Here is a 25,981-nt window from a genome sequence, read left to right on the forward strand (position 1 = left end):
CAAAAAAGTTACACCTTCATTTTGCAAACCTTTCTGATAAAAAGAAAAAAACAAATTGCAAAGCCTAAGTAATGAATTTGAAAGTTTTTAAGGATTTCAAAATCATTGTTTTGTAACTGAGAAGATTTAAATTTATCATAATCAAAATTAAACTTCTTGACATAAAACTAAGTGGGTTTTTCCCACTTCTTATCCCTCCCCAAAAAGTGTTGTGGTTCAATTCAATTTATTTCATTTAGTTATCAATGAACAGAGAAATCCATTGTTTACGTCACTGTAACAATAATTCACAAAAGGTGCACTCTTGTAAAGTCTTTCGCACACTTTTCCCATTGCACATGTGATTTAGTCCCACTAACTTCACAGCACCAGAAACAAAGACTATCAGTATGCTGGATGGCTGCTTTTACTTGAATACAACTGCTTTCAGCAAATTGAATGAAAAAAAAGCATAACCAGATCACAGTCTTGTTAGCTGTGTTATGACCTTTTCTACCGTTGCCACAATTTATTCTTAAAACTTCTGGAGTTAACGTAACAAAATCAGCACTTCCTTCTTTTGCTCTTAAGTAACTATCCAGCCTTCAGCTCAAGAAAAGCCTGAAGCTGTAAGATTAAAGGTTCAGAAACTTGATGATAAAAAGAACTTTGTATTAAACATTTTAAATACTCTTATTTTTAAAATAACGTCTGATGTGGAGAAATGTCCAAGAGAGCACCTTGAATGAGTCTGGCAATACTGACCAAGTGGGAGAAATCACATGAGCAAAGAGAACAGGAATAAAGGTCATCATTACTTTCCGTAACTAAGACCAGGTCACTTCATCTAATCTAAGTCCTTTCTGTTGCTGAAACAGGTGGTCAGAACACCCCCTCACCATGCACAAAATCAGATTTAGTTGTGTTAGTTCCCCCCAGGGTGAAAAGAGGAAAAAGGACAAGAAGCTGGAGATGGGGCAAATGGAAGCTTAAACATTCTGTGAAAATATCCACCAAATTAAAGTGCACGTTACTACAGTGTAATGTTTAAGTATCCAATCTATATTTAGTTTTTGTTCTTCTCCCAGTAGTATTTATGTAATCCATCAACTTTATTTTCAAGTTGCTCTGGGTCACAGCATTAGTGCACTATATGTACCTATATGAACTACCTGAGTATTTTCTCTCATCTAGGGAGCTGAATTTTTTTAAGTTTCATCATAGCATTTATGTTTCATTATTCACAGATTCTGTTGTATTTCACCGTTGTTTCAGATGCAGGAAGAATGAAAAAGATCATTATAATACATGCATCACTGCAAGTTATTACAAAGTACCACTCTACAGAAAGGCTGTACAGATTGCATTGAAGAGGTTCTACTCTCTGCAGCTAGGTCAAAAAAGGCACAGAAAAATCTGAGTGGGAAGGCACCAATGTATTATTTGGACTTGACCCGTATCCTATTGAACTCAACAACGAAATTTCCAGTCTCCTTAGCAGGACCTGAAAGCAGACTTTTGAAAACTGATTAAAAAATTATAATGTTTTCTAGGTTTCAAAGGCCCCTTGAGAATCCAGCCATAAGTGACTAAGCCTCTCAAAATGAAATGCAGGCACCTAGGTTACTTAGATGACACCTTTGAAAATTCTGCCTTAAATGAATTCTTACGATCACACGGCAAACCTATGCTAAAGCCAGATATCAAAAGCAAGCGCTGAGTCTTAATGAAGCATCTACTCAAATTCAGGCCATGTTTTGGCAGCAAGCACTCAGGTGGATTATTAGAAACGGGTGCTGTTTAATCTCTCTTACCTCCTGGGAGAAAACTGGCATTTAAAAAATGTTAGCAACAGCAATCACAGAAGGGGGAGAAAAGTATTCTCTCCTAAAAAGCCAGTTGTTCTGCTTCTCCACAAGATGTGATGTTTTAAGATGTTCTGCCCATCAAATCTGAGCATATTCAGTTGAACTGGACAGTTTCTTGCAAACTCTGCATGCTTTTGACTCTCTTAGCTTTAGAGGGATTTACATTTGTATTTTAAACCTCTGCTAAGCTTCCTAAAGAAAGGATTTGTTTAATTATTTCAAATTTTGATATTTCCAGATCTGAAATGGAGCTACCTGCCTTGACTGTCAATGAGTCCCCAGGATCCCTTTAAAATTCAAGGACTCCCTGTCTGTTCCAAGGAATTTGAAGGAGCCCAAAATGTCCTTTGCCACTGATGAGAATCCAAAACATTCCGCTGCAACAGGTGCTACCCACATAGCAGCCCTAGTCTGGAGCTAGAGTCCTGACAATCTTCTCCCCCGCCCCCCCCCTCAGTTTTATTCAAATCTGGTTTAGTTTGTGGGTTTTTTTGCAATCCTAGAATTGGCAGTTCTGCATGAACAATGTCCTGGTTTGCAGACAGCGGGATGAAAGGCTCCTCACCAAACAAACTGGCAAGCAAATCAGCAGATTCTGCATTTTGCAAAGTGAACTGAAACATGCCGTTTCTTTACAGATTTGGGTTTTACAGTGAAACCCTGCCATTTCAAATGCTTGGAAATAGATGGGGTAACTTTTGACTGGTAGGAACTCAAGATGGCTTTTGGCAGAGGAAATCTCTGTACAGAATCTATCTCTGTGCAAAAAGGGGGATATAAACCCCTCTGCTATCAGCCAGAAAACACATCCAGCATGTCAGGACACACAGAAAGCATTCAGTGTCCAAGACAAGGGTGCACTGACATGCTACCTAGCAGTGACAGCCAACGGAGGGTAACGTTACTAAAACACATCAGATCTGATTATAAATTTTCAAGCTTAGAGCACAATAAATAGACAACATTTCTGCTTGCCTAAAGCTGTCTTTGCAAAGAATTGCCTTGCAATCTATCTTCTGGCAGAATTCAACACCACGTTCTGCTCATTTCACCTACCTGTTTGGTCCAAAGCAGCAAATACAGTTCTTGGTAGAGGCTTCCTACTTCGTACAGAGTGCCTTGAACTGAAAACTTCCATAACAAGTCCTTAAAGTATTGAACTATTGCTTTTAGGAACATAAATGTTAACAATAATACAATGTGTAGTATTTCATGGTAGACAGGTGTAAAGGATGAGAAAGCTTCACATGACAGTGGGCATCTCCATGGTGTAATAAGAAAACATTTTTCACGGGTTCTCAAGACCACAGGACAGGCAGTAGCTCTGCACTCTAAAAGGCAACATGCATTCCTGGTTGTACTAGTTCAATCTGTCCAACTACCACTTTGGGCGAATGTGTTGCTGTGATGCTTCAATCTTCTGGTCCAGATTGCGGATAATGAATCTCAAATTAAAAAGGATTTTCTCTGAGAAAAAAGAGATTGAACTCCTTCACCACAAGAGAAACTCATTTTTACTGTCTGATCATCTAATTTGACCCCCTGAGTAACAAGACACAGGAATTTCCTGGAGCAATTCCTGCTTCAGTTACATAACTTGTGCTTGAAAGACACTGGTTTATGTATACATGTATGTATATGTATATATATATATATATATATATACACATAAAACCAATAGATACCATACAAAACCAATCATCCTTTTAAAGCTTCCAGCAATGAAATAATAACAATAATCCCATCACTCATCACTACTCTTAAGAATGTGCATCTGACTTCTGGATTACAGATGTGTAGCTTCCCTTTCCAGCCACTGATTTTTCCTATCCCTTTCTGTTAACCTCAGTGACCGTGTATCAAAAATGGCAGTTTTCCATGGAATTATACAAACTATGACCAAGTCTTAACTTTCTCTAGAATCACTTCAAAATTCCCCTTAATGAGAACATTTCTGACATTTTGTAATCATCTATGATCAGAAAAAAAAACCCAACTGTGTTCTTACCAACAGTATGACTGGCACTGACATATTATTTCCCACCAACTTTTTAAGTCTATCCAATTGCATACACACATACAAGTCCAGAGCACCAGCACATTCTCCTGTGTATGTCTGTTCATTGTAGAACACTGCTTCCATACTTTATTAAGTGTAGATTTTCTGATGTGAGAAAAATAGAGCATGTGTAAATAAAATAAAGTTATATGAACACAAATCTTTGACTATTTCTCAGATAAGGCGTCTCAAGATCCCATTGTTAAAGACATTCTAAAAGTTTGTCTAACACTCTGGAAGATTTTGCAACTGTAAGTAAAGGACTAAACTCATTGAAAGTTATATAAGTACTTTTCATGTTTTAAGTTCTAGGGACCCAAAATCCAGCAATCAACCATTAGACAGCATTCCTTATCATTCTGAATCTCGGTTAAAAACAGAGGTTTCTACCCAAAATATACAGGAATAAATGACAAATCTATTATGCACACAAGAACATGTTTACCTAAATCTTTGAACAAGTTACTCCCCGTATTTTCAAACCTGGGTTGACAATCTTTTACACCTTCCAAGCACAGAAACTGCTTTTTTTAAGCCATGTGGACTTCTGTGAGATGACTATTGTGTACTTTGAATCTGTAGTGTTTTGTGTGGGCAGAATATTCGCTATTTCAAAAGACTCACTTAATTACAAACCACTATTTGCTTGTACACTGTTCTGTGAAACAAAAATCTCATTCTATTTAACATCACCTACAAAGAGGACAGATACAGCTCGGTTACCCTTCAGAGAACCAATTTTATGTGTGTGTGTTAAAAGTAACAACAAACTGAGTTTTCAGATTAGTTTTTCATTTTCTTTAATGTGATACACTACAGAATTTTGAACTATGAAGCAAATACATTCTTGATGGATTTGTTTCTGAAAGATCTAAAGGCATGTCTATCAGTGAGATAGTAATTAGGTGTTGAATAGCACCACCTGATACTTTTTGTGAACTATATGGATTTTAAATTTTATTTTTCTCCCCACAAGTTTCCTCTGTGAGTGTTTGAACCAAACTATATTACTAAGGTCATAGGAATGCTACTGTTTAACCCAGTAAATATCATGCTGGTAAAGTAATGCTTTCTGTATTTTTATACAAATATTCTCAGAACAGAAATTAACGCTCCCTCTGCAGAAGCATAACTTATTTGCATTGCACAAAGCCAAAAAATGTTGGCTCCTTCTAAAATGGAAGTATGCTCGCTCACTATGGATGAAATGCAACCACAGTCACAGAAATAGCACAAAACTTATTTTATGGATATAAATCAGGCCTTTATTCTTATGTGCTACTTTCATTGACAGCGAGTAACATGAATTTCATGTTTTAAGAACAATTCTTAGCCCTACGATAACAATGCAAATACACCTACTTTAATGATACACCGTTTCCATCAGTCGTCTTCTTATAAAATAAGGTATCCAACAAACAGAAACAACTTAAGTGCTTTCTATGTAAAAAGGGAAGCATAAAAGTTAGTTATATTCTTACTCCTCCCCTTTCTTTCCAAATTGTTACCACCACATGTATTTATACTTTAAATGCTCCTGGCAAATAGCAAAAGAATATTTTTTTCTCCTTGAAACCTTATCCTCCCAGTCTCACGACAGGCCATGGTGGGAGCTCAGATCAGAAGCAAGCACTTGCTATTTGATGGCTCAAGCAAACGCGTATCTTTGTGCAAGATATAAAGATAATGAAGCAAGTGGAGCGCATCTCACAAACTTACAAGTTTCCAGAAGTTTAGGACTACGTTAGCAGCAGTCTCCTGATTATCCTTTTTGCATCCTTAAACTCCCTTTAAAGAAGCACTTGTAGGGATCACTTCATCAGCTCATTCTACGCACACGTGCTTCAGGATTTGTCGTATGCCGTATGAACACCTAGGCATTTCTATCTTAAAAACTGTGCAGTAGAAGTTTAATTATAAGAAACCATTTTGTATTTGCCTGCAGAAATGTAACTAGCTATAATTATTAAATACAACCTATTATAATACATCAAAGAAGCTGGCACACTATAGAGGACACATAAAATCGGTCAGCTGACAGGAGCATTCAGGGTAACTTTCAGGGAACTGCAAGAACATAATTAAAAAATTATCTTTTTCACAGTCATTTCTGGCGTTGGTATCTTTGTTTCTGCGCAAACGAGACAATCCTTTAATACACACACATAAGTACTTTTCAAAAATTAAACTCACATGTATCATAGGCATTTAGGAGGTAAGCACTCATAGTTTCCTAACCAGTCTTTTTATGTAGCCAAATATTTTTTGAAGTGACTTAGACAACCTAACATTCTCAAAAGAAAAAAAGCTAAAAACTCGCCAGAGGCTGAGCATCCCCTCCACCAGCCCAGCAACAGCACCGCTCACGGGCTGAGGTGCTCGCCGGCTCCTGGCGACTCCAGACCGCGGAACAGCACCGCCGTTCAGCGGCACTCCCACACACGGGCCCGCTGCGGCCAGCCTCCCTCAGCACCCCCCGGGCCCAGCCGCCGGACGCGGCCGTGAGGAGGCCGGCCCGGCGCGACGGGGAGCACCGCGGGGGGGGCCGGCGACAACCCGCCTCCTTCTGCTGCGGATGAAGGGCTTTCCAGGGCTATTTCAGCCCGGCGCCAGCCTTGCCGCGGGCGGCGAGGCCGCAGAGTCACCGGGGGACGGCGGCGCTCGCCCTGCCCGGCGCCATCCCGCCTCCGCGCCGCCTCACCGCGCATGCGCGCCGCCACACACGCGCCCGCCTCATCCGCCTCGCCGCGCATGCGCACCGCCACACGCGCCCAGCTCTCCCGCCTCGCCGTGCGCTCCCGCCTCACCTTCCTCACCGCGCATGCGCGCCGCGGCGGCCCGACACCCGGCTCCTTCTTCTCCTTCCTCTTCCTCCTCCTCCTCTCGCTCTGGCAGCGGCTCCCGCGCCGGGCGGCGGCGCCTGCGCAGCCGTGGCTGCCCGCTCTCCCCTTCCCCCGAAGCTTCGTGAAGATTCCGGAAGGCTCCGGCCGGCTCTTTCCGCCGAGGGAGCTGACCCGCCTCCGCCCTCCCCGGCGCTGCCCGGCTTCCGCCTGCCGCCCGCCGCTCCGCCGGGCTGCGCTCGCCCTCCCGAGCGGCGGGGCGGGGAGCTCCGCCGGCCGCTCCGCCGCCATGTCCTTGCTGTGCTACAACCGGGGCTGCGGCCAGCGCTTCGACCCCGAAACCAATACGGAGGGTGGGTGAGAGCGGCGGGGAAAGGCGGCGGGGGCGCGGGGTGCCTCCCTCACTGCCCCCCCTCAGCTTTCGGTGTGGGGGGGATGTGAGGGAGGGCGTCCCGGAGGGGTTACGAGGGGTCTGCGGTGTGTGTCCGTGTGTCCGTCCCGCCTTCGCCTGTCTGCTGCTGCGGGGTGCCGCTCCGGGCTCGCTTCTCCCCGCGGAGGCTCCTCGTGTTTTCACGCGGTGGTTTGTGTCGCTTTGGGGGGGGGGGGGGCCCGGTGTGGTACAGCGGTGCTGCAGGTTGCTCCGTTACCGGCTTCGCGGCAGCCGCACCGCGAAACCCGCCGGGGCCGGGGGTTGTCCCTTCGGCGCGGGGCTGGCGGCGAGGCTGGCGGCGAGGCTGGCGGCAGGGCTCCCGCGGGATGGAGGAACCGCGGCGGGACGGGGGAGAGGCGGCACGGAGCAGTTCCCTGCGCTGCTGTCTTACGTTCTAAGGGTAGAAACGGGAGGCCTTGAGCAACACACGTTTTTCCTTTGAGAGGGCCTCCGTGGGTGTTGCATACATAGCAGTTATCAACTATTTTTTTTTTTTTTTTTAATTGTAGTATGTGGACTTGCAGCAGGTAATTAAATTTATCTTATGATACCTGTATGTCTGCTTTGCCAAGTGCTGTAAGCTCTAGCAGCGCTTCCCCTATATATACTGGGAATCCAGTACCTAGTGAAACATCTTTAAAGCGCTATCACTTTACGTTTCATAATTCCATGGAGGCTGCAAAAGGGTGATCTGAGTTTGCAGTAGGCTTGTCCTTAGCTGGTTTGTGAAGTAGCTCTGTTGGCTGAATCTCTAGAGTGGCCTCTCTGCATTAGCTTAATTTTTAGCAACCCACAAGATTAGAAGTATGTTCTAACATGTGCGTATTCTGTGATTAAGAGCCATGGTGTAAAGTGCGTTTATTTTTCTGAGCTAAATATTTCCAAAGACAGGGGCAGCATTTTGAGTAAGACTCGCTAATGTTAGTAACAGCAAAAGCAGGCACGGTTGTGGAATGCTTCCATTGAGTGATCTCTTCCACCACCATCCCCTGTGCCCCTTTGACCCAAAGACAAAGCAGGCAGGGGTTTTTAGACTAAAAATTCTTATTGGGGCTTCATGACCTCTACTTGTTACTAAAATAACAGTCTTTGCCGTGTGTTCCTGTGTTTGTGATCAAGTTGTAGTAAGCTCGATCTGGTCAGCGTGGCCCTATGCTAACTGTGATGCTTGGATTGGGGAAAACAACTTCTTGAGATGAAGTTTGCTTCAGTAAGTGACTGGAACACTTACTGGAATTACTGTCTCCTAGACTAAGCAGTTCTAAAGGTAAACATAGTTATTCACAGACCACTTCAGAAAATCAAGTTTGATGTTTTCTGCGGAAGTAGAGTGATTATAACTTTTGGCATCCCTAAACTTGACAAAGGTCAATGGGATGATTATTACTTAGGCATCTAAATCCACATTTATCTGTGTATGGCTGTCAAGTTCAAATGTTTGTTTGTGTTTCAGAACTGTGTTTGGAGTTACCTCAAAAATATTATGGGGATTAAAGCTAGAACATGTGTTAAACAGACACCAAAGTACTTATTCCTTTAAGAAGTTTTGCATTGACATAATCTAATATTTAACTTTAGGATAAATATATTATTAGGAAGTTTTCTCAAATGAAGATAGGTAGAAAATAAGGCCTTCTGGCCCCAAAGCAGTTTTGGATCTTTCAGGGTTTTTTTGTCTACATTCAGCCTGCGGTATAGATATTCCCATAGTCATGACTGATGTAAGAGGCCGCTAATCTTCTCTTCAGAATCTGATGGCTGAAATAATATATGTATGTATTTTCTGTAGAAACTCTCATTGTTTCCAAAAAATGAGCAAGTGGCAACTGGCTGGCATGGACTGTATGCCTCTTAAAGAGAGGCAGAAAAAACAGCCTGAGGGAAAGCATTAAAGGTATGTCTACACAGTTGTGACCGAGTGCACAGTTATGAATTCATCTGTGGCATGCCTGGCAAGGTACAAATTTCACATGCATTTGAGATATGTTAACTACTAGTTAATCCATACTGTTAAAGACTTGTGTAGCATCTGATGTAGAAGGTAGAATTTAACCTAAAGTGGTAGTAGGTTTTTAATTTTTTTTTAACTTTTTTTTTTTAACCTGTCAATGACCATATGAACATTTCTAATCCATTTCAAGGCCTGGTCAAATTTTATGACTAAAACAGTGGTATGAGGTAATACATGCACACTTTGGCATAGGTTTGAAAGCAGTGCTGCTTAAAGACAGTTGAAAAGATGGCATGCAAAACCAGCCTGAAATTGTGTATGTTATATGTGTTTGTCTCGGTTTCTTCACCGGGCTGCAATGTTTTTTTTCATTTAGGCTATAATTTGGATCTTTCTTAATGTGGTTTAATTTGGTCCATTGCCAGAACAGAAGCACATACTCTTTTGTGTTTGTTTATACCTTTTTTTCCTTAGATCGAACTTAGTGATGTTGCACCCGTGGGATAAATGTGATCACAGAGCTGATGAAAACTTACTTTATGTATTTCTGAGGTGACGTGAGTGAGAGATGTTGTTGCAAGAAATGATAGCTTAGATTTTTGGAGTCTGTCTGCCCAGAGTCAGGTTTTTCTTAACCTTGTCTGGTTCTCACAGTTCAAACTCTGTTCCTATAAAGTGCACCCCGTAATCCTCTGTCTTCCCCACCATTTTCTGTTTCTCAGGCTGAGCCTTTCTTTTCTCTGTGAACTATTTATAAGCTCTTGCCGTACCACGTTTGTCCTGTTTTCTATGGGTTTTTTCCAACGCTGTGAGAAATACAGTGGAATTAGCTTCCTAGCTTCAGCAACCACTTGAAGGCATCACCTTCCTCAAGATGCTGAATGAACCTCATCAGGTTTAATGACCTTCCATTGCTTTGGGGCTGTAAAGCATAGCTTGCAAAGTATCGCAGTGTTTCTGCAGGACAGCAGGTTGGTTTGCAAGTTGTATATAGACAGATTTCTCACTTCATCCTCAAGAATTCAACAGGATTTCATTGTAAATACCTCTAAGTTTGGGTGACCCGTACCATTTCCTACTTTGACATTTAACAGAAAGACTAATACAGTGCTTCAGTGAATAAGCAAGGATGTAGCAGTAAGGTAACAGCAAACAGCAGTGTGTGCATTATGAGAGTGGGATTGGTTTGGGTATGAAATCAGCATTAAAAAAAGCAAACCTGAAAATCTGTGGTACTTGCATCTCCAAAAATTAACTGAGGGTGAGAGAAAACGGCTTGCTTTGAAAACCCTTACGTTTTTCCTGGTTAAGGAAATAAATTAACAGCAGTAGGGAGATAACTTGATTTTTTTGCAGAGAAAAATGTAGAATAGCAACCAAAGGCTGGAATCTGAACTCGGACAAATCAGAAATAGAACATGCTTTTAACTGCTCAGGTGACTATCAATGTATCCTAAATTCCCATTTTTCCCCACCTAGTTTGAGATGGGATACTTTTATGGATGTACACTTTACTCAGATAAGAGTTGTTTGACTCCGTGTGAGTGAAAACGAGTTGATGTCTTACTGTCCTCTGGTATGCAGAATAGTCAGACTGCTTAGTGGGCAAGTCCCACTGCCTCTGCTTGAGGCATTGCAGAGTTCCTTGCCTCAGCATCTTCTGTTGTGGAACATGCGTGGCTCTCATGAGATAGCAGCAAAGTAGGCTGTCATTTGCTCCATGATATACCTCCTGCAGAGAGGGCTTCAGGGAGCAAGGAAAAAGGATTGGCCTTGGCCAGGTGGACAAACAGACACTTGTCTGTGTCTGACTTGTGAGCTGGAGGATAGCCACCCCTGAGTTAATTGATCATAAGATGGTTTTAGTCTCTAAAAATGTTACCCTGATTAACAGCACCTCTCTCATTTAACCCACGTGCTTGTGAGGGATTAGAAATATTCATTTAAGTCTTCTGATTCAGAAGTAAGCTTTGCTGCAAACAGAGCTTAGTTTTACTACCGTGATGCTTGTGTTGACATACTTTCATACTTTTGGAAGAGAATAACCTGTATTTTTATTTGATTTAGCAGTGAAGTTCTGGGTTCTTTATGTAAAATACCAACATTTTTAAATTTTCCTCTGAGGTTTACCAGCATTAACTTTTTATCCTGAACCTGAAGGAATTGGTAGAAGTTCATGAATATGCTTCTAAGTCCTGCTAAAGGACTGAATGTCCCAAAATATGTGCCTTTTGAGTTAAGGTGGGGACTGATGTCTTTCAGACTGTATTAGTGCCTTAGACTTAGGCACTGGACATAAAATTAAAGAAAATTATACTAAGCAATATTTCTTAAAAATCTTACATATTTATAAAAAATGAAAACAACAAAGTTGGGGGGAGGGTTTGCCTATTTAATATCTGGAGGCAGATTACTAAAAGTTATTTATCACTTTTTTGCTTCCTATCATGTGTATTGTGATATTTTTCACTTCTGTTTTTTGGAGGCTGATTATAAAATTGTTACTGTTTGTGTCACTTAATTTTAGCTGTTTCTAACAACAATAAAAATTTTGCTTTAAAGGCTAAAAGATAATTAGTGTTTCCCATTGCTTTTACAGTCAGGTCATTAAAATATTATGCATGCAGTACATGTTAAAGAAAAGTTACATAATCAGAGCAATTATAATACACTTGGAAAAAATACATATGTTAAGTAAAAAAGGAACAGTTGCTACATAAAAAGCTGTAATGTTGATAAACATCTATGAATGTAAACAGTTCCATTAATGGATGTTGTGTTTCAGTGTAGTGTTTGTCCAGAACCTATTAATAATTAATAGTATTGACATGTCTAAGCTGTGTATGTAGAAGACTAGCCTTTGGGTTCAAGTCCTTAAGTGACCTAGGATACTACAAAAATTGAAAAAAAGAACAAGCTAATTATCATGGATAAAATAATTAACTCAAGATTTGTGTTAAGAGAACTTTTTAACAGTGTTTCTAGATAGGTGGCCTTGATCAGATGCAAATAGGTGTATTTGATGCTGTAAACTAGTATTTTATGACTGTCGGGTGGCCACAGGGCCACCTTTTTACTTCTGCTGAATTACCAGTAAGGACTGATTTTTTGATGAAAACAAGGGATGGTCCATACAAAGTTTACTTGCGCCATATGGAAGCAGAAGTTTCTCTTAGATGCCTGCTTTCTGGTTTGTGTTATATAATACAGAAGAAAAAAAATCTTGATTATTTATATGTAATATATGCTCTCAGAAAGCTTGTTCTGTGGAGTCTGTATTTTCCTTCATAATTATGTGCACTCGGGGAAGTGGGACAGCTCATGGCATACATGAATTGCAAGTGTGAAATGGTTTTGTGATCAGATGAATAAAGATTCTTGGTATGCTTGAATAGTAATAATAGTAATTTTCTTCTAGATTCATGCACATATCATCCAGGTGTGCCAGTCTTTCATGATGCTCTCAAAGTAAGTATGCAACTATCCTTTTAAGTCTTATCTTTTTTTCCAAACGTGTAAAACAGTATGCATTTTTTCATTTTTAATTCCAAATCTTTCAGTGTTGCAGAAACTGGTGTGCAGCCTATGGTGTTTGAGCAACACCATGAAATTAGAAAAGCACGTGTACTCAAACCTGAAGAAGAAATTAAAAACTATACTTCTATGGTCTAAATGTCATATAAGTCTGTATGATACATGTTTCCTTTTGATTGACTTTAGGTGTCTCAACAGTTTAATTAGGTCCTGTGAGTAGGTCTTTGGAGGCATTGAGAGGTGTTATACTCTTTCAGTTAATTAACCTGCTTGGAATTCAAACCAGCTGCTTGTGGTCTTACGTGGCTAGAGCGCTAATGTGTATGTGACATTTGCCTACTGTAAAAAATAATTGTGTTCTGTTAATTGGCCAAATAATAATGTTGGTTAGGTTGGCACTGGTCACCCATGCCTCTGATGCAGCTGTCCAGGATTCTTGGGCTACATCTTCAGTAGTGAATTAAATATACCTGTGGCTGGTCTCCAGTGTTTAGGCCAACTGCATAGCCCATATTTGTTATATTAAACTGTCTTCCTACTTCAGGATCTGCTGGATGCATCCAAACTGGCTACAGGGAATTATTTGCGACACAACTGTCAAAACATTACTGGAAATCATTCTAACCATTTAATTGTGTATGATCAGAAATCTGGTGTCTAGAAATGGAGCCTGGCAGTGTTTACTCTGTTAGTACAGTTGTAGCCTAAGTGACCCTTCTTAGGACACCAAACTGCTATTTAACTGAGCTTTGGTGCAAGCATTTTTTCTTGGTATTTAGGAACTGCCTCTACTGGCAGTGCATCTCATCCCTGTCCCATAATGTGGTATCTTTTGGGCTCATGGAGGCTTGTGCGTGTGTGCTGGGTAGCATGCTTTCTGTGAGCTACTGCTCATACTGTAGTACATGACTGGAATTGGCCACTGTGTGCCACTAGCAAATTGGGACAGATGCTGTTAGATCAAATATGATACAGTTACTTAGACTATGGCAGGTTGTTTTGTACAAAATTATGGTTGTACTCATAACACAGCACATAAAACTTCTACCTAATTATAGAGACAGAAATTACATAGTTACCTCAAAAGCTTGTGTTTACTCCCTTTCTCTTATATACGCACTGTTTTTAAAATGAGTACTACTTTCCCCTCTCTCCTTATCCTATCTCTTAGCCTAATTAAAAAAATCATCACAATTTTGTACGAGCAGTTTTCTTCCTGCTATGAATTCTAGATAATTTAAGTGGGCAGGGTGAACCTTTTATTTTCCTGACTGTGGAAATGGTTAATATTTTGAGGATATTTTAGAACCACCTACCTAAAACCCATTGTGTCACACCACTTAAGCTCTCAAAGCTGTCGTGCATTTATTAGTCAAAGTGTTGCCTTTAATAAGGTTCTTCGACTTCTAAGATACATTATTCACAGTGGCAAGATAATTTTCTCTAAAATTGGATTTCTGGTTTATGTAATAAAAAGTGCTCTGGATTGATGTAGTTGGATAGATGGCTATGCAATGCAGATACCCGGCTTTCTGCTGGGAAATAAGCAGCTGAAAGACTTGACTAGTGCTCAAGGAAACAAAAAACCCTCATTGTTTTAGGAAGGGGGCCTGTATATTCTGCCACAGGTGAGCCTAGTCTCAGGTATAGTATTTGTTTTGCTTACATGCTACTTTATGAGATAAAGTAATATTTCTGTTTTCTGTTGTACGAAGTTGGCACCTAACTTGTCATGGAAATATTGCCTCAAGTTTACCGAGCTTTCTGATTAAGGCAGCATGAGTGAACTAGAAATGGCAGCTGTAACAGGTTTCTCTGGCTTTTAAAAATGCAAGTGATGATAATATTGTCCAAAGAAGGGAAGAAAATAATCTCTAATCATGACGTGCCACATCTTGTAAATTAATATAATTAGTCTTTTGCTTTTTATAAGCTGTTGCCAAATAAGGTAGTCATGCTTTTTTTGTTTTTTATTCCAAAATGTTTATAGGGTTGGTCATGTTGTAAGAGAAGAACAACAGACTTTTCTGACTTCTTAAGCATTGTGGTATGTACTCATGATTATTTACAGTTTTTACACTTGTCAAATGACAGTGATAAATATTAAATGGTACGTGTTCTTACATGTTTAAAATTGACTTACTTTTGTTACAACTGTCTTAAATCTTGCGTGCACTATTTTTCTTGATAAAATTTTAAAGTTGAGTCTCATTTTCAAGCTTTAATGGTTATAATTAGTTCTATGAAAACCTATTTAGACACTTGTTAACAGTGAAGGAAGGTCAGTATTTCTTGTTACTTTGCTTGATTACAGGAAGTATGCATTTTTCTTTAACATACGTCCAAATGAAGATATTTTCCACTTCAGTTGTAGGATTTCCTTTGCAGCCAATGTTTAGAGTGGGCTAATGGAGAAGATGGGGCTGAAGAAATAAATCTAGAAAACTTGATGCAGTTCTTGATAATTTTTAATCGTAGACACTAACTACACTGCATATATATAAACATACGCTTTCCACAATAGGGCTGTACAAAGGGTCTCCATAACAGTGAGAAACCTCCTGAGCCTGTTAAACCAGAAGTCAAAACTACCTCTGAACGAAAGGAGCTAGCTGAACTGAAACCCAAATTTCAAGAACACATAATTCAGGCACCAAAACCATTGGAAACAATTAAAAGGCCAAGGTACAGTATATGAAACTAAGTTTTGCCAAATTTGTGATCAGTTGGCCAAGTTAAAGCTCGTTTGGTTATTCAGTGTTACAGATTTAATATAGTGTAAAAATTCCCAAATTAACTTTAAAAGAACTTGTGTTTGGTAGCAGTGATGATGTTATCGTAAGCTTCAAAATGAGATAAAAGAATTCTGGTTAGGACAAGGTAGTACTTGATTTCTCGGCATTTAGCTTCACAGGAAACAAAAATTGCAGTTTCAAGCCTCATAGCTTAGAATGCCACTAGCAGTTGCGTTTAGTGTTTTAAACATTCATAAAAAATAATTTTAGAGTGTTTGTATTTAGATTCCTTGATATCTTTGATTTATTTTTATTGTTGTAGGGTATTTAGGATTTCCTGTTGAAAGCCAGGACTGCCTTCTAAGTTTCTAGTCTCTTTTTCCATAAACAGTAAGAATTGGCATTTACAAATCTAGTTTTGTTTGTTGTTGTAAGGGAAGTTGGAAAGGAAGAGACTTATAGCAAGATTAAAAGTTACTACTTTGTCATCTTTTGTAAATTATTTTTCATGAAGCTGACGTGAATACCTGGACATTTTTTTAGCCCAGATGAGCCAATGACAAATTTGCAGCTGAAAGTGTCGGCTTCCTTGAAGCAAGCACTAGATAAACTGAAACTGTCATCAGAAAACGAAGAGAAAAAAGGTAAGGGTATAGGGAGGTTAAGCAGGTATATGATGCTAATTGTCACACAAATAAATGAAATACTGTTGTTTCTGAAGTTATTATTTCATGTAATTATGTTCTTGTTGTTAATAATCTGGGAGATACCTTCCAGTCTAGGGAATGATAATCAAAATTTGAACAATGTGGAGCCTTGGGTGTTAGGAGCAATACCGTTGCCATTAAAATTACTTGAACTGCCTGTTTTGTAAGATTTCCTGGTTAGAATGGACATGATGGGAACGTCTGTTTCTGAATATATGACCAAAAGAGTTCCCAAGAAATGAACTCTACTCCTATGTAACTGCAAACACGATGTCATATAAAGCCTTTCATAAACTGGTGAAATTTCCTCTGAAGACCAGTTGGTGCTCCCTCATCTGTTTTTCCTGTTTTTTTTCTTCCCTCAGTTTATTTGGAATTTGGTTCCAGAACTACACTGCTCCTTAAGAAACACTTTCTAATTTCAACCTACACTTGTGGCTATTTTATACACTTTTGTTCTTGTGCCAGAACTGTCATTTAGCTCTTCTTTCTACTTGGTATCCAAATTCTTTTCTCGTGTGTATTTATAGACAGCAGTTGGAGCTTTTACATTCTTCGTTTTACAAAACCAAACGAGTGATTGTTCTCTTCCCCTATGATTGTAATAATCTTCTTCATCAATTTTTTTTTTGCCCCACTTAAAACAGTGTAAAGTTATAGAACCTAGAATCTGATGCATAGGTAATACAACTTTTCAAAAGTTTGTGTAATTTCTGTTTCTTTGTACCTTTCTGGCAGACTTCAGTGCCAGGCAGAAAATAGACATCTTGAGAGGTTTTTTTTTTCTAATCTACTCCTTAGGTCGTTTTAATTCTTAATAAAAGCAAAACGTTTAGTACAGTATACAATTCAGTTGCTATTTTCTATAATATGATTCTGTTTACAGAGGAAGACAGTGATGAAATCAAGATTGGGACAGCATGTAAAAATGCAGGCTGTTCAAAAGTAAGTGGTTCAGTTCCACTCTTAAACCCAGCTGCTAAACTATAAAGTGCACAGTTTTGTTTTCCTTTCTTGGGTGTTTCTTCGTGTGCTACAAATTGATTTGGAAATGGCTCAAAGTCCACCAGGCTTAATGAATGCACATGTGATAACACACTTTAGTATGAACAAATGTGGGCTGTTTTGTACTGTGCATGCAGTAAGCCTAAGATTACTTTTTTTTTTTTAACCCTGGCCTGAACTTCTAAGTAGTAAGCTTGCCAAACCCATGATACTGACATGTTTCAACTTAAAATGTTAAATATAATGTTGCTGAGAGGTGGCTTAACTGATAACACTTGAATTGCTCTTGATAACCCGTGTATAGGTCAGAAGCATCTACAGATCTTACGATTTAATGCTTCCTGCTGGAAGAATCCACAAAGAAAGTGTTTTAACACTTCTAGCATCAAAAGTAGTCTTTACGTTATGTAGTCATTTAAACTGCAAGTTTTTTACACTGACACCCTTGTGTTGTCCAGAATGGGACAGTAGAATTTAAATAAGTATTTCACTGGACATCTGACACATTTTGCATTTTCTACTGAAACTCTGGGGTGAGGAGAACTTAGAGCAGTCTCTTGTTTGTGTTAGGAAGAACTGATCTGATATTCAGTGGCAGAGTTGTATATTGTTTAATTTATTTCCTTTTGAGAATCCATGTGTTTTATGAATGATAATTTTAATTTATTTTCCAGTTAAGTACTTGTTTTCTCTCAATATTCAGAGTATTTTTAAAGATGGATGTCTCTGAATATCTGAAGTGACCTTTATGAGCATAGGTGATGTCACCATTGATGTACGCCATTGAACTAATACAAAGTATAGCTTGTTAGAAGGAGCGCCAGGGAACCATCTGTGAATGAAGGCTGAATGGTTACTTTGAAAAGCTAGGGCAAGCCATTAGATCTAGCTTATTTACTCAAAAGCTTTGTAGTGCTTTGTTCAACGTTTCTCTTGTGGGTTGTGTTTTGTTTTGTTTTTTCCTTTGGTTCACATCCTGCAATAGTAATATACTTTAAATGCTTTGTTTTACTAGACCTACGAAGGACCACACAGCACAGAAGAAGTATGTATATACCATTCTGGTGTACCTATATTCCATGAAGGGTTAGTATTCAGTTAACTTTAATTTTTTTTTTTAATTACTCTATTATATGTTCCTGCTGTCTTTGTAGACGTTGCCTTGTTTTCATTCTGTATTTCTTCAGTCAAAAATAGCAATGCTTGAAGAGGGTATACTAAATTAACAGTAATATTGCATAAAGGAAAGATCTTAAGTATTCACAGTAAATAGGGTCCTAAATATTGTTTGTTAATTGCTTTGCAAACTTTCAAGGATGAAGTATTGGAGCTGTTGTAAAAGAAAAACATCTGACTTCAACACATTTTTAGCTCAAGAAGGCTGCACAACAGGAACACACGTATGGACTAAAAAGGATGTGGTAAGTAGCATTAACATTGCAGTCTGTAGCTGGCCATTCTGAATTTTGAATACTTGAAATGTAGTTAGTAGCTTGTTTGAGTTATTACTGTAGTTGAGCTGTTACAGATCATTACCTCTGAAATAATATGGAGGATATTATGCACAGTATACACAGAGAAATGGAGTTTGAAGTAATCTGTGGTAGAAGTATACTTGTAAGAGAGTACAACCTTTCTTTTTAGTGATACATATAGTATCACTATTTTATAGCAAGAGTGGTTTTGGCAAATTAAGAAAAAAAAAAGCAGTCTTTTCTGCTTTGTTAGTTAAGAAAGTCTATAGTATTTCATATAGAATATATTCCATATGTAAGACTTTAAAATAATATTATTAGAAGTCTTTCCTCTCCCAAAGACCATGAAGAGAGCAGCCATACATGTTCTGTAGTAAAATAACTGTACTTCCAGTTTCATTCAGAATAGTTGAGTTGTTGTTTAGGTGGGGATGGCAGGACAGATAAGGTCAATGAGGTTCCATGGGCGGGGATGGAAGGGTCTCTTTCTGTCTAATTTGGATTCTGTTTACACATCTGAATATTTTTCTGGCCTGAATCTGATTGAGTGTTTTGGTTTGGCTACCAGTATAACAAATATAGAGAGAGCATCTGTTTAGTTTGTAGGTGTTTCATTGCAATGTTGGGAACAAACTGCAGAATTGCAAGGTAAAAAATACTCTCATTCAAGGTTTAAAAAGATTCTTAGAGAATGTTGCAGAATGTAATAATGGAACTGAACACTTACTTCAAAAACATTAGCTGGTCACATGTTGGATGCAGGTGAACACAAAATTCTTGTTATGAATATATTGTCTGTTGCTGAGGCAAAATGAGTTTGACACTGCAAATATCAGTAACATTTAACAGAAGAAAATAAGGGTGTATTATAGAAGGTGTAGTTCTGTTACCTCATTCTACAACAATTACTTCACACGTCCTTTACTTCCTTTAAGTCATGGAGTTGCTGCTTGTGTTGAAGATTTACGTGTGTGTTTAAGAATTATTTTCAAATACAGAAAGGAGGGATTAAAAAAAAAAAGCTGAAGTTGTGAGCCTAAAGCAGGAGAGTGTTCTTGTAAAGAATTCACCCAGATGTTAAGAAACTGTGTGTATATTAAATAGGTATATATTGAGATAATGGGCTTCTAGCTAACAGGGTTTTTTTGACTTTACCTTTTTGTTGTTATTTTGGGGTATTTTCACTGTTTATTTTTCGTGCATCAGGGAACAGAGGGTAATATTCAATAATTTTTTGCAGTAATATGTAAGTTTCTTGGAGTCATGGCTTCTTTTTGTTTGTTCAGTTCCTTTCTACAACCTGCTGGACAACTGTAGTCTTGGCAAGGAAGTTAATCCAATATGTAACACTTTTTTTTTTTTTTTTTTTTTTTTTTGGTATTGTTTTTTAGGGTTTTTTTTCTATCACAATGTCCTGGTTTCTTACTGTAGTCTCTGTCATAAGCATTGGTTTTCTTGCTTCTAATGTTTGTCGGGGACCAGTAGCTGAAATATTGAGTAAAAAGAGATGTAAGTGGAGTCTTTCAATCTCCTGTGAACATGAAATATAGTCCTTTATTAGCTATGCTTATTGGCTGTTAAAATAGTCCTGGGCTTTTATCCTGATTAGTCTTGTAAAAATACTCCTGAATGCAATTTTAAGTCTTTTTTCTGTACCTTTTTCCTTATATAGGGTAAGAAAGTAGTCCCGTGCAGGCATGATTGGCACCAGACTGGAGGAGAAGTGACTATTTCTGTATATGCTAAAAACTCTGTTCCTGATCTGAGCTACGTAGAAGCAAATAGCACAATGGTGAGTATCTACCTTAAGATGTAATTTTTTGTTTTAATTCTTACAGCAGCTTGAAGTTAGGAAAATCTGGCTTCTACTTTATTTACAAGGCAAAGGTAGCATAAGAATCTCTTTTGAGAAACAGCTTTTTCTTGGCATTTGTGTTTGTTCAAGTATGTATAGCTTCCCCACCCCCCTTCTGTTTGGACATCTGTACTTTAAAGTTGGGGGTTTTTTAAAAGCTGCAATATAATATGTCCAAAAAAAAAATAATCTTTAATTTGACTTCTGCAATTAAAACCTGAGTGTGATGGATTTGCATCACCATGTGTGTAAATAATTATGGATTCATAATTTAATTGTGTTTGGCTTAATGTAGTTTAATATCATTCTTCACAGTATGCAGTTTCACAGCTATTAATATTAAAACAAGTGTTAAAATGCTTCTCTGATTTCTTAATCATGCATTTAGAGAAAATGATGCAGCTTCCAGGATGTATATATGGACACTATTGACTACGATACTGTATCAGAATCTGTTAGAATAGATTTTCAATTCTATGTCTGAGGGACAATTTGATCATTTTGCTCAGTGATCTGAGTCCTAATGTCAAGTATGTTTAAGCAAAATATATCACGTGTCAAATGTTTTTATTAGCCTGACAAAATTTTCTGTTGTTTTTCCTGTTAAGTTAAATATCCATATTGTATTTGAAGGAGAAAAGGAATTTCATCGCAGTGTGAAATTATGGGGAGTAAGTATAAGAATTTTTCTATTAAAAAAAACCCCAAACACCAAAACACAAACCTTCAGCTTCCTCTTTCAAAACAGTTTGTTTTTCCTCGTTACTCTGCTTATTAAGAGAAATTCAGTTGCATATCATTCAATAATTACATTTAAATCTGAATCTAATGCCCCAAGTGATCAGGTATGACATCATAGTTGACCCTACTTTGAGCAGAAGGTGACCTTCTGGGGTCCTTTCTGATCTCAACACCATGATAGTGGTGTTGCAGAACAGCCTTGACACTATGTAGTTGCGTGCTTATGGATGTGTTAGACCCAATGTATATGTTATATATGCATAGGCATATGTTCATAGCTTGGCAATGGGAGAGGGATGACTTTTATAGATAACAGAGGGAAGTCCATCTACCTAAACATCTGCTGAAATTTAGTGATAAGGTACTCTTCTTAACTTAATTCCCAAATATCTTGCAGTCTGTTTCTTAAATTGAAGTGTGAAATATGTTTTCTCTTCTAGGTAATCGATGTAAAGAGGAGTTATGTGAACATGACGGCTACAAAGATAGAGCTTACTATGAGAAAAGCAGAGCCCCTATTATGGGCAAGTCTTGAATTACCGGTATCCAACACACAGCAAAAAAAAGAGAATTCAGATCAATAATGATTCCAAGAGACAAATTATTTCCCATTATGAAGTGGTGACTTGCTACTGTAATCAAATATTTAACTTTTATATAGATTCTTCTTTTTTATGCTAGATCATATGTTCCATTCTACAAAGAAATCTGACGCACAGTTAACGGGGGTGTAAACTTGAAGGGTAATAGCTATTTCTGCTCTTGCTCCCATGAGTATATTTATTCTAGTTGGAGTGTCTCCATGGGGATTTAGAGTAAAAGAGCTATTGCCCTTTGCTTACAACCTTACCTGCCATGCACTGACTATCCAAATAGATGTGTTCTCAGTCCGCTGTGTGTGTTAATTTTTCAAGTGTTTGGTTTAGACTGGATCTACTGGGTAGCACATGTTAAATTCAGCACTGTTCATTATAAAGCATACAGTAATACAGGTACAAAAATCTGAGGTTACAAAGTGGTTAGCATGCAATTCTACATCAAGAATAAAAGGGTGCATAAACATAAATAGGAAAGAACACTTGTAGACTTGCATTTTTGTCTTCTGAAACTGAGGTTTGTTTCAATACCTGTTGGCTGCGAAGGGATGGAATAAATGGTATTTTCCTAAGGATTTCAGTACTTGCTGACTCTTGCTGTCTTTCATGTATAAAAGCAGGAGATCAGATTAAAATAAAAGCGAAGTTGGCAAGAGGGGATTTTTTTTTTTTTTTTTTTTTAGTTATGTACCTTTGGTATTTGAATTGTTAAATATAAAAGTGAATGGACTGTGAAACAGCTGAATAACTTAGCATACAAACAGCAGACTATTGTAAAATTACCGAGGTGCTGTATATATTTGACAGTCTTTAGAATGTATATTCTGTCCTATTCTACAACATTCAAAATTATGAATCTTTTTTCAGAGTAGGTGGATATGTGTAGTAGGAGAAGCCAGTACACACTGTAGGTGGCTCAGGAAAATTATTTCCGTGTAGATATGCATAGCTTTTGTTTCTGAGGGTGGTAATCTAAGAGCTAAATTTATCTACAGGACAAATCTTAGAAGAAACAAACAACAACAAGCTTTAAAATGTCTGTCTCAAGTCATAATTGTACCTTTTGAATTAAAATATTTTAAAAATACTTCTTTTGAACAACATAAGCAAAACACTGTAATTAGAAATCAAGACCTTATTTTTGTTTTCAGTTCCCCATCAGCAAAGATTTGTGGCTGAAGACAGGATAGTTTTAAAGACGAGACTTTTACCCAAGCAGCAATACATGCAGTAATGTTGCTTTCTCTTTCTGCTTGAAATAGTTTCTTAATTTTGGGTTGCAGCTGAAAGAAAAACAATGTTTTTGTATACAAGTCATGTAAAATGTACACCATTACTTACTGTGCCAAAACTTGTATATGTAAACAGGCAGTCCTATGGACTGTTGAAATGTGTGGATGCTCGTCTACCTACCTTGGCAGACCTGGAGTAATGCCAAGAAAACGCAGAACGTAGTAAAGGCATTCTGAAGTTAAATATGGATTTCTAAGAATCATACTGTTTTCCAACTGGTATAATTTGACTTGAGCTCAGAGTTCTGTCTCTAGCAGTACTTGAAATCCTACTTCATGCTTAAAGTTGTAGGAAATACATTACCAAAGAAACCATCCCTAAACACCAAGAAAGTAACAGCAGTGCTGTATATATGAAACTTGTTTTGGTGCTTTTTACCTTCATTTCAAGATCCTGTTTCCTCATTGACTTGGGAGTGTGGTTGCTTGCTCCCTTGGGCCCCTATTAAAAGTTCTAGCTCTAATTTCTGCTTAAAAGATTCTGTTAACCTCTAATAATGCTGCTGGTTTTTTGTGTTGTTTTGGGGCGGGGGGAGTGGTTTTGCTTTGGTTTTGTTTTGTTTTTCTTGTTTGTTTTTAGAAATTTGAACATGCCGGGTTCTGTAAGGTTATAGGGTACAAAAATGTTTGCCTGCAAATGGTCCTTTAAAAGTTGAACAGATGTTCCCTGATGTGTACTGAACCAACAAGTGGAGCTCTTATTAGTATAATACTGAGAACAATCACTTCAGTGAATGAAAAATCCTAGATAGCTGTAGCTACTAGCATGCCATATGTGTTTTTGTATGCAGAATTCTGAACTTGGACAGCAAAATGAGCAGTGTTTAAATCCCAGGATAGAGTTTTTATTTAACAAGCAAGTTCAAACATGTGTCTATCCATATGCATATATACACTGTAAATATCTTGCGTCTTCCACATTTTTTTTAATGTATTTTCAATTTTTCAAAACTGCAGTAGGTTTACATCATGTAAAATCCATTTTAAAGAACTACAGGGGAAATGGAATTTTTGGGGAAAACAATTTCTGTTTTTAAGCAAGTTGTATTCTCCCTTAGTATACTAAATGCTACATGGAGAGAAACGTGGGTGAATGGCCCTTCTGCTGTTAATGCTGCAGGCTTTGGGACCCCATAACTATTTCTTAGACTCTTTCAAACTATGTCCTGCTGGTAGCTGAGTCAACTTGGCCATGAGTAGAAGAAAGCTCCTGTAAACATGGTCCTCAGTTTTGCTTCTTTTTATTCATTCTTCCTACTCTTTTCTTGTTGTTAATACTTTCAGCACAAAATTAAAGATAATTCAGGAGTTCCATAATGACTTTCCCCATCAGTGGCAATGAAACTGCTTTTAAAATTCACCTGTTTAAAAAAGCAAGCAAACAAACAAAAAAAAAAACCAACCTGCTTTGATCAGGCAAGAAGGTATAGGTTTTACAAATAATAGCCTAGTTTTCTATGGCCTGTGATGTTTTTCAAAATAAAAGGATAAACTTTCAGAGGCTGCTATAAGTCTCTTGTTTAACTGCATTAATTCTTAGCAGCTTTTTATAACTTTACGTCTGCATCATCAAGCTGCAAAAGCTGTATCACCTACTGAGTTTGAGTGTTTTGAGCAGTTGCTCAGAACAGGCTTCAGCACACCAATGTTTGATCCTGGTATCTCATGAAATGACATCTTGACATAGGTAGTGGTACCTGACACTTCAATGGAATATTGGGTTGGCTGTAACTTTTATTAGATGTGGAGAGAAGGTGAAACCAACTGTAGTGCACCAAACCAATCAATACTTTCTCAAAAGCAAGATCTAAGTGATTTTTTATTGCATAGGCTTTCACCTGTCTCGTAATAGTGAAACTAAATTGCAAACAAGTATGTACTGGAATACTTGCTGTCAAATTTACCCTTTTTTTCATGTTTTCAGAAGTTGTGCTATATTTAACAAGTTGGTTAACTTGATACAGTCTAGCTATATTTTTATTATTGATGAGTCTTTAAAAGCTGCAGTGTGTTTCAGTATGAGTTTACATGTTACATGTGTAGACAGCGTATTACATGTCTCAGAACTGACTGTCCAGGTCCATATAAAACTTGTCCTTCACAATCCCTTTTTAATATGAAAAATTGCATGGTTATACAAGTTTGTGACAGAAATCTTAATCTTTTCCCTCATGTATAAGCCCATTTTCCTACCTAGCATTACATATTATATCTGTAACAACGTTTCTTGGAGGAGTTGGAATTTATTTTTAATGTTAATATACTGTTAAGCACTGGGCTGTTCAGCTGCTCTGACTCTTAACATTTTACATGGCACTGATGTAACTTGACAAAAAAATCTTCCATCGTATGATCTTCTGGAACATCTACGTTATCAAGTCACCATTTCAGTAGTTTAGGGATTAGTTTTACTAGGAATTTTGCCTTGAAAAAAAAAATCTACTTATTCTATATAATGATGCATTTTTTGCTTGCATTCTTTAAACATGGCATGAGTATTGGTTAAATACTGTACCTGTTAATCATTGGTCTTTCCCAATTGCTACTAAAATTTTTTTATCTCCGTTCAGGAACGAGATCCTTTTTAAAGTAATGAGTTATGTGTCTGGAACACTTTTTAAAGGTGGTAATAATTTTGCCATTATGAGTCTTGAATTACAGTTGAAGGGGGGAGATGTCTTTTTGCATGGTTGTTTGATTCTGCACATTCATAAAACTTATATGCAGAAATTAATCTCATGTCTTCATGCTCTAGTTTTTTTCTAAATGTATTCAATAAAATTCTTATTACATGCTGGTTGCATTTGGGGTTTTTTTGACTTCTTTTGTTATGGGAGAGAACTTCCCTTTGGATTTGCAACGTGGTTGTTGAAATAAAATGTAAGTGGACATTTTACACAGGTCAAGTTATATA

General features: G+C 38.0%; 1 protein-coding gene and 1 long non-coding RNA gene across 3 annotated transcripts; one reads left to right on the top strand and one right to left on the bottom strand.

Annotated features, from left to right (window-relative positions):
- Positions 1 to 2,537: 2,537 nt before the first annotated feature.
- On the bottom strand, positions 2,538 to 6,646 carry LOC115353301. Its single transcript, XR_003927537.2, has 3 exons — positions 6,100 to 6,646; positions 3,925 to 4,011; positions 2,538 to 3,314 (listed from the first exon to the last, which is right to left on the bottom strand). It is a non-coding gene; the product is annotated as an uncharacterized LOC115353301 (long non-coding RNA).
- A 97-nt stretch (positions 6,647 to 6,743) lies between these two features.
- Positions 6,744 to 25,870, top strand: CHORDC1 (cysteine and histidine rich domain containing 1). Of its 2 annotated transcripts, XM_030042513.2 has the most exons (11): positions 6,749 to 7,099; positions 12,546 to 12,595; positions 14,652 to 14,708; positions 15,186 to 15,346; positions 15,940 to 16,040; positions 16,990 to 17,048; positions 18,124 to 18,194; positions 18,424 to 18,529; positions 20,256 to 20,375; positions 21,047 to 21,109; positions 21,620 to 25,870. In XM_030042513.2, exons 1-11 carry the CDS (start codon positions 7,036 to 7,038, stop codon positions 21,761 to 21,763), a joined length of 996 nt encoding a protein of 331 aa, XP_029898373.1. In that variant the 5' UTR covers positions 6,749 to 7,035; the 3' UTR covers positions 21,764 to 25,870. The 2 variants fall into 2 exon arrangements, with proteins under 2 accessions (XP_040974416.1, XP_029898373.1); XM_041118482.1 differs by lacking the exon at positions 21,047 to 21,109 and having other exon boundaries at positions 6,744 to 7,099.
- The last annotated feature ends 111 nt before the right edge of the window (positions 25,871 to 25,981 follow it).

The sequence above is a fragment of the Aquila chrysaetos genome, chromosome 19 (genome assembly GCF_900496995.4).
Source record: "Aquila chrysaetos chrysaetos chromosome 19, bAquChr1.4, whole genome shotgun sequence".
NCBI lineage: Eukaryota > Metazoa > Chordata > Aves > Accipitriformes > Accipitridae > Aquila > Aquila chrysaetos.

What these genes read in the sequence shown, in the direction of transcription:
- CHORDC1 (XM_030042513.2), top strand. Translation starts at nt 7,036, where the DNA reads ATGTCCTTGCTGTGCTACAACCGGGGCTGCGGCCAGCGCTTCGACCCC. An exon ending in CCCCGAAACCAATACGGAGG is followed by an intron (nt 7,100 to 12,545) that starts GTGGGTGAGAGC and finishes ATTTTCTTCTAG; the next exon opens with ATTCATGCACATATCATCCA. An exon ending in CTGACTTCTTAAGCATTGTG is followed by an intron (nt 14,709 to 15,185) that starts GTATGTACTCAT and finishes TTTCCACAATAG; the next exon opens with GGCTGTACAAAGGGTCTCCA.